Source organism: Haplochromis burtoni, unplaced genomic scaffold (genome assembly GCF_018398535.1).
Source record: "Haplochromis burtoni strain Fernald_Lab_line unplaced genomic scaffold, NCSU_Asbu1 Contig_269, whole genome shotgun sequence".
NCBI lineage: Eukaryota > Metazoa > Chordata > Actinopteri > Cichliformes > Cichlidae > Haplochromis > Haplochromis burtoni.
This window is the reverse complement of record NW_024582630.1, coordinates 448,737-457,285: the sequence shown is the minus strand read 5'-3', so window position 1 is coordinate 457,285 and position 8,549 is coordinate 448,737. Positions and strand designations below refer to the sequence as shown.

Genomic DNA, 8,549 nt, shown 5'->3' with positions numbered 1-8,549 from the left:
GTGTGTGTGTGTGTGTGTGTGTGTGTGTGTGTGTGTGTGTGTGTGTGTGTGTGTGTGTGTGTGTGTGTGTGTGTGTGTGTGTGTGTGACACTGTCCTCGTGGGTATAAACAAGATTAACAGGAATGCACTCATCTCAGCAAAACACATACATCATGTAGCTGAGTGAAATATACAATATTTTGCTTTGAAATATAACAGAAATTGTTCAGTTAGATCCCTTTTATTTCTATAGCACCACTTCACAAAAACAATTAACTCTGCAAATGGTGCAAACTAGAGGAGAAAGTACACATAAGTTGATGGCATGCAGTAGTGGTACATTTACACATGGGGAGTAAATAGAGGAGAGGGGAGGAGAGGTGCTCAGGGCATAATCCCAGTAGTCTGAGCCTATAGCAGGATAACTACAGAGTGGTTCAGGGTACAGTTCAGTACCATTCCATAGCACTTTATTTATAAGGCACTTTTAAAACAATAACAGGGCTGACCAATGTGCTGTACAATAACACAAAATATAAAAGACAAACACATGACAGAAGGTAAAAGATGTAGAAAAACAAAAGAGCTGTTGAAGTTAAACAAGAAACAAGTACATAAATGTAACATAGACATCTCACACTGGGTCGAAGGCCAGGGAGTAAAAGTGTGTATTTAAATGAGATTTCAAAAACGGTGAGCGAAGGAGCATGCTTCACATGCAGTGGAAAATCATTCCACAATTTTGGAGCCACAACTGCAAAAACCCTGTCACCTCTGAGTTTACGTTCCGTCTTTGGAATAAGCAAAAGCATCTGGTCTGCTGACCTGAGAGAACGAGGCGGGACGTAAAGGTGCTCCAGCTCGGACAGATCTAATGGGGCACAACCATTAAGAGACTTAAAGACAAATAAAAGGATTTTAAAATGAATTCATAAACGAATTGGAATCTAGTGAAGGGACGCTAAAATTGGAGTGATGTGCTCTCACTTGCTTGTGCCAGATAAAAAAATTAGCAGTGATGTTTTTTGCACCAGCTGATTACGATGAAAGGTGCATGATAGTAATCGAGACGAGAAGCTATAAACTCATGTATTAATGTTTCAAGGTTGAGTTTGGCTAGAAGAGACTTGACCTTTGACAGTTGCCTCAGTTGGAAAAAGCAGGATTTTAACACTGCATTCACATGAGGATTGAGAAGTAATAAATGCATGAACTAGTTTTTCAGTGTCACTCTGAGACAGGATAGACAGAATTTCAGAGATATTGCACAAATGAAAGAAAGCAGTCCTGTATATTTGTTATAACAATAGTGTATGCTAGTGTAAGTAGCAGAAACTCGAAACTATGTAAACTAAGTAAATGAAGCACAAGTATCCAAGATTTCTACATAAACATACTGGCAGTAAGTGTTTCGTAACACAAATAAACCTTTAGAGTGAAGTATTACTTCAAAGGCGCTCTTAGACTTGGCCTGGAGATGTCATTAGTGAATAAAATCATTGCTCTTTAATTACTTTCTTTGAGTTCTATTTTAGAAGCAGCTTGATTGCAGCAATTGCATTTTCAAGCAGATGTAGTGATGCTGATGACTGACAGCAGATCTGAGAAGGATGGAACAAAATAAATAGAATATGTTGAAGGTAAAACCCGAGGTTTGAGTACATCTAGTAGTTTAGTAGCTTGTTTGTTCAGTCACAGATGCCCATTTCAATCCTGCTTAAGACATTTCACAGTCTTTCCTGATTGCCAATCTGAAATCTGATTTAAATGTTTGAAAAGGCACTCGACTCTTTCGAAGAGTTTCTGTTATTCTTGTCATGTACTTAAGTTATTTACTGCTTTCACATATCCCCTCTCTGGCATTATTAAGGTTTCATTTCATCTTACTTCATCTTCTTTAATCTGATTCCTTCTGCCTACACAGTGGGTGTTTTACTAAGAGTCTGTGTGTCTCCTGCGCACGCAAAATGTGTGAATCTACTGAGCAGTATGATGTCATTGCTATCTTGGCACGACAAACCTGTCTGCGCAGTCCAAACAATTATCTCCTCTAAGTGGAGTAATTAAAACAACAATATTATTATTTATCCCAGTAAGAGAGAGTTGGAGGCAATTAAAGTCACGTCTTAAGAAGCCATGGACACTCAAATAAGACATAATGAGACGTAACAAATCTTTTCATCTGTAGTTATAAAAATGTTTAATGGATTGAAATGGAATCTTGCCATGCTGTCACTGAAATTCAAACTATGTACTGTCAGAAAAGTAACAACTGGATGTGATGAGGGTTTAATGGTTTTTTTAATACATTTAAGATAGAACCGTCAACAGCTTTAACTTTAAAGCTGATGATAGTCACAAAGTTTCTACATTAAAATTCAATCAAAGTTGCTTGAGTCCTTGTGACCATGTGATTGCTGATAAATCAAAGGGGGTGCACTTCGGGATAGGAAGTAGCTTCTTAGCTTGAGATAAATCTGATACCGTTAAAGAAAGAAAAAAAGAGTAAAAATGTAAATTTTTAAAAAAGCTCTTCTTTGTTTAAATGTATATAACTGACGCAGATAAGCGATAACTTCAACTTGACATGAATTGTGCTTTAGTGGCAAATCTACGTTGTAACGATGGACACAGAACACATAGCTATGTTTACCACCTATAGGTATTATTAAAATTCAATCTTTCGATGCCTTAATCTTTCATATTACGTTCTTACAGTCCTTATTTTACAAAGATGGGGTTTGAAAGAAGTACAGTGGAACCCCATTTAACGAAAAATTCAAGTTACGAAGGGACTTAACGGCAATATTTCTGCCCGTGTTACGGCAAAATGCCCGTGTAACAAAATCCGCTGGCTCTGATTGGCTGAGCCCAGAATGCCTACAATGCCCACAATGCCTTCCGAATCATGTGACAACCCCCTTGGCTTTCGTACTTGCGCTTCGCTGTTCCACTTGAACGACGTATTGTTGTTGCAGTTAGAAATTAGCCTATAGCCTATCGTTCACTCAAAAGGCACGATGGGTGCTTCAGCTTACGAAAATTTTCAACTTACAAATTAATTTCGTAAGTCGGGGTTCTACTGTATCCATGATTGTGTTCTCCGATTACATGAGTATTTTCAGTATTTTCTATTCATTCTACATCCTTCTTGCTGCACATGGGTGCATCACTTGGTGTGCTTAACTTTTATACTCTTCTTTTTCTTTTGGAAACAAAATTTAGACATCAGTATTTGATTGTGGCTGTTTCTTCTTTATTTTGTTAGACCACAAATTATTTTCAGGCTTTGACAAGTACCTATCAATGGTTAGCAACATGGCTTCCTGTTAAAAGGGAGTTTTTCCTTCCCACTGTCGCCAAAGTGCTTGCTCATAGGGGGTCATTTGATTGTTGGGTTTCTCCCTGTATGTATTATTGTAGGGTCTACCTTACGATATAAAGTGCCTTGAGGTGACTGTTGTTGTGATTTGGTGCTGTATAAAAAAAAAGAAGATAGAATTGAATTGAATTTCTATTTTATAAACCAATGCAAAATTGAAAGAACCTCAGAGATGTATTCCTGTGATATGCTGTGGCTGTATGATGATGCTAAGTTGGTTAACAAGCAGACAAGTCTTACTGATGGAGTAAACATAAAGCTAGCTTTCTGTTTTGAAGCCCCTTTAAGCCTAAAGATCTCTTCACTGAGTATGTCATAGGTGTCAAACTCTGGCCCGCAGCTTAATTACATTTGGTCCGCGAAGCCATACCAAATTACTATCAGAGCTGGCCTACTGGTATTATACAGCTAATATATATATTTTTTAGTATTAAGCTTTGCTTGTTCCATATTCAGTTTTTCAGCAAAACATGTTTGAGTCCATAAGAAAAGATTCATTCTTATATCTAGAGAAATAAATATATTTCAATAAATATTAACGTTAGCCCGCGACTTTGTTCCAGTTTTGAATTTTGGCCCACTGTGTATTTGAGTTTGACACCGCTGGAGTATGTACTTGTACCAGATTAACCCTTGATCTGTCCTAACTCCTATTACTCTATTTTCTTTCTTTTTCTCTTTCCTCTGATAAAGCGGCTTTTTGCATCTGCCATGCCAGGTAATCAAAGATATCAGTCAGGCTCTCTGACATTAAAACTACACATATATATAGGCTATATCTATATATAGTTTTTTACACCCATTATAAAGAAGAAACACAATTAATTTCATAATAAAAGGTTAAATCAAAAAATGCTATAAAATGAGCTGTAAAGTAGTCCAATGTTTGCAATATATATATATATATCAAAATAAATTGAAAACATTTTTATACATAAAGTACATAAGTACATCCTAGTACATTAGTTTATTTGATTTTTTTACATAACTGACCAAGAACATATTTGATTGTGTTTAAAAAAAAATGTCTTCATATAAAGCTGATATACAATATATGACCTCATATTTCATAGTCATTTCCATGTTGATAAAAAAACAGAAAAAGTAAGGGCGCTTTTATAACCCCTGTAAATCCATTCAGTGAGAATCACAGGTACGAGATTAAGAGCCAAGTGTTAATCGGCACAGGGTATGGGGTGAGCTGCTTCATTCAAAGATCTGACATGTATGATCTTGACTTTGTTATTTGAAAGCTGTTCTGTCATCATGTTCAGATCTTATGAGAGCTCGAAGGCCCTCAGAATAAAAGGCTATGGATATTTTTTAGTCTGACCCAGGTTTAAAAGATTTCTGAATGATCTGAAATAAAGCATAAAATTATCTACAATTGACATAATTTTCAGATGAAATTAGCGGCAAAGTCAGCCCAAGAGTAGAGTGTTTGATGCAAAAATAAAAAATCTCCAGAAACCTTCAAATTGTGTTACGGCGTCTGCAGGCAACGACTGGAAGAGATGTCAAAGTTCATATATCTGCAATCAGAAAGAGACTGCACAAGTTTGACCTGCGTGTGAAGCATACCAGAAAAAGTCTTTGCTATCCAAAAAGAACATCAGAGCAAAGCTCTGCTAGTCTGAGGCTTTTTCAAGCAATATGCTTTGAATGGACTGTTAAAGATAGAACTGTTTAATCGACAGGAACAGATTTTATGAGGATGAGAAGAAACTCATGCCAGCTTGTAGCCACTGATTTAAGCATATATTATGCATTCTGTCAAAGACACTTACTAAAATGTGAAGTTATCTGTGTGAAAGTTGAAGTCGAACCAGAAGTCACTCTTTCAACCACATAACGATCCTGAGCACAATAGAAACACCACCAAGGAATGGCTCAAAGCAAGTAAATTGAGGGTTATGGAATGGCTGATTCGAAGCCCAGATTCAAAGCAGATTGAAACATTGAAGAAAGCAGTGTGTGCATGAAAACTCTCAAACATTTTGCAAGTGAAAGTATTTGCCCTTTTGAACAGCTAAAAGAAGCCATCTATGCTGTCGGGATGACTAATAGCTTGTGAACACAGTTTTGTTTTTTTTTGTTTTTTTCCTCAGAAAATCTCTACATGTTGATATTTCTATCAAATAAAATATAGAAAAAGCATGACTATTTTGACTATATTAAAGAGACTTTTTTGTCATTTTAAATCAGATTCATGGATATGAACCCAAACAACATTGAGCTCTGCACCACATTTAATAAGTTCCCCAGCAAAATGAGCTGAATAAACAATGAGCAGTTGTTAAGCTAGGGGAAAACAAACAAAGTGACAGGCATAGAGATTTCTGACATTAATAAGGTAAGACCTGAACCTTTAACAAAAGCTCCAGCAGACCAGCCACCTGTACAGCTCATACTGCAGAGGGTTAAATCTCCCCATGCCCTCGTGTTAGATCATAGGCTAATGACAATAATAAGAAGGGTTAAAAGAAAAGAAAAGAAAATGACTGTGTTTTAGGGCAGACTGCAGCCTTGCAGCAATTTTGCTTTTCCATTGAGGACCTGCCTCTAAATAGCCAGAGTGCCCGAGCCTTCAGGAGGCCAGCAGGGGCTCCTGCAGCCTGCCTGACTGACTGATCAACTGCAGTCCTCTTGTTTGAAATTAATAATATGGGGAAACTGATTGGCAGTCTCTGGTTAAAAATAGAAGCTCCTTGGTAACACGGATGGAGGGTGTGGGTTTTCCCTGTGGAGCGTTCAGCTTCATGCACAGAGCAACCACAGAGTTGTCTAATGCTCCCTTTGAACACTTCAGGTTATTTGGATTCTGCACTTCATATCTGGATTGACAAAAGAGAATTAAAAGAGGCGAAACAAAATGGGGAGCTCATCAGTTATTCATGAGCTTCTCCCATCCTCCGCCTCCTTCTGCTTCCCATCTTTTGAAGTTCATTCCTCTTTTTTAATTCTCACTTGGGACTTGTCTGTTTCCCTCTCTCTCCTTCTCCTCCCCCTTCTGTTTTGGATCTTCAGCGATCCCCTCCTCTAAAAACCTCGACCATGTGTAGAGACTGTGCTTCTCTCAATTCAAGCGATTTGTTTACCCCTGTGAGATGTTGGGTTTGTCGTCTCTTGTGACAGCCTCCCCTGGGATTAAGAAACTATAACCGATATTAGTCCTGATGCAAAAAGAGGAGTGATAACAATGAAACCATTCTGATTTTTACTTCCTCTTCCCCTTCTGTTTATTTATTTTTTACTTGTTCTGCAGATCACAAGGATCGGCCTGATTGTCCATAAAACCAAGGCGCAGGATTTCCAGGTTTTAGCGGGCTCGGCTGGGTTTTTAATGGCAGCCTATTGTGTGGGTAAGAAATCTAATACAAGGACTGCTGTTCCTCACAGAGATGCACTGGCACCATTTACTTGTTAAAGTGAAAATATAGGAAAAAAGTGGATTTTAGGTTCCTTTTTCCACAAGAACAAGTGTAAAAACACTAATAATAATAATCATTTATGAATATTTGTTTCTGATAAAAGATCATCTCTGCTTTCTGGCAGGATTTGACTACATCTCAGGCCACTTACACTTACTCTATATGTGTTTTTTTCTTTTTAGGACTGTTGCTATATCAGATTATTGGTATGTCGGTAAAAGTATCCATTTCTGAGATTTTGTTACAGCATATGAAATAATATTGTGTTACATAGGATGGTAGCATGTGTTAAGAAAGTGGTAGGAAAGATTTTTAGAAAATGAATTAAAAATGATTGAAGAGATGTGCGAAAAAGAACATTTCTCATCGTTTTATGTGTTTTTAACACATTTCATGTTTTTTTTAAAACCAGAATTATCTTCTCTACGACATCGTGACTCTTCTGTGGATGAAATTTGCCCATTGTGTTTTTCAGGGAAGAAAGTAATTTATATTTGTGAGAGACATATAAACCTGTCTCAGTCAGAGTTTTCTAGGTTTGTAGAGGCATAACCTCAAAAACACCGATAGATAGAACTTTATTAATCCCACAAGGGAAATTGTGCAGCAATTAGACCACACACTAATACAACGGGAGACAAATACAAAACAGTTAACCTATCCTTTTTAATAAGAATGAGCCAACACAAACAGACACTGAAAATACACAGAAGCTGCAACAATACAAAATCACTTGTGCATATTTTAGCTAGTACTTCAGTATTTAGCAGTAGCTATTTTTCATTTTGTCTCTCGCATCCATCTTCCCTTTGACCATGCATTACTCCAGGGACTTGTCTAACATATTGTGCAGAGAGGCAGGTAGGTACTGGATGCCTTGCAGAGTGAGCGGGAGAGAGGGCTATCAGCAGCATGCTGTACAAGTGTCTTTGAGGTGCACACTCACCCGCTACAGATGAGAGCATGAAGTCTACTGCATCATCAGATTAATGACTGATGTATGGATTCTCAGAGGTCCTTCCACTCATTCCTGCTTTTTAGAAATATGCTGCTCAAATTCAAGACAGATCAAAGGGAGCTCGCCCTGTCTCCCTGATTGTCCTGGAATTACAGTGCCGACGCCATACGTCCTAAACATGCTCATACAATAAATTCCTAAATCACACAGTAATGGCTTAAAATGGGATGTCCTTGTTATTTGTCCTTATTTAACACTTGTTATTGATTTCTAATTGATTTATTCTACTTTCCAGCTAGTACAGCTGCATTTTTCTGCCCTCCCTCAGCATACAGCTGCACAGCCACACAGAATTTGAATAGTTTGTGTCGATTACAACACAGGAAGATGTTTAAAACTGTTGTAAAGGACCATAAATAAGTGGTCAATAATGATTACGGCAAATCACAAAAATAAGATGAGATGCCATATCTGGAGCAACTTCCTGATAAGCAGGTCTGAGGCACACAAGCTCCTTACTACCACAGACCTGGAAAGAGGACGGGCAAACACAAATACACAACCACTCAAGCCCACAGAGAAAAGGAGGCTATCGCACAAAGGAAAGGGAGAGGAATGAGAGGCGAAGCTAGGTCTCTTAGAGCATCTGGATGCAACACATCTGACAGGCAGGGGAGAAAGGCTGCATGATTCATTATACGTGGCTTGCAAAAGTATTCGCTCCCCTTGAATTTTCCCACATTTTTTCACATTACAGCCACAAACATGAATCAATTTTATTGGAATTCCACGTGAAAG

At 37.8% G+C, this 8,549-nt stretch overlaps 1 protein-coding gene across 1 annotated transcript in view; it reads left to right on the top strand.

Moving 5' to 3' along the window:
* hoga1 (4-hydroxy-2-oxoglutarate aldolase 1) overlaps window positions 1–8,549 on the top strand; it is a gene marked incomplete in the record, with an annotated part of 36,766 nt that overhangs the window by 8,033 nt on the left and 20,184 nt on the right. Inside the window, 1 exon segment of the mRNA XM_005939961.3 lies at window positions 6,628–6,724. Coding sequence (XP_005940023.2) covers window positions 6,628–6,724 — 97 coding nt within the window.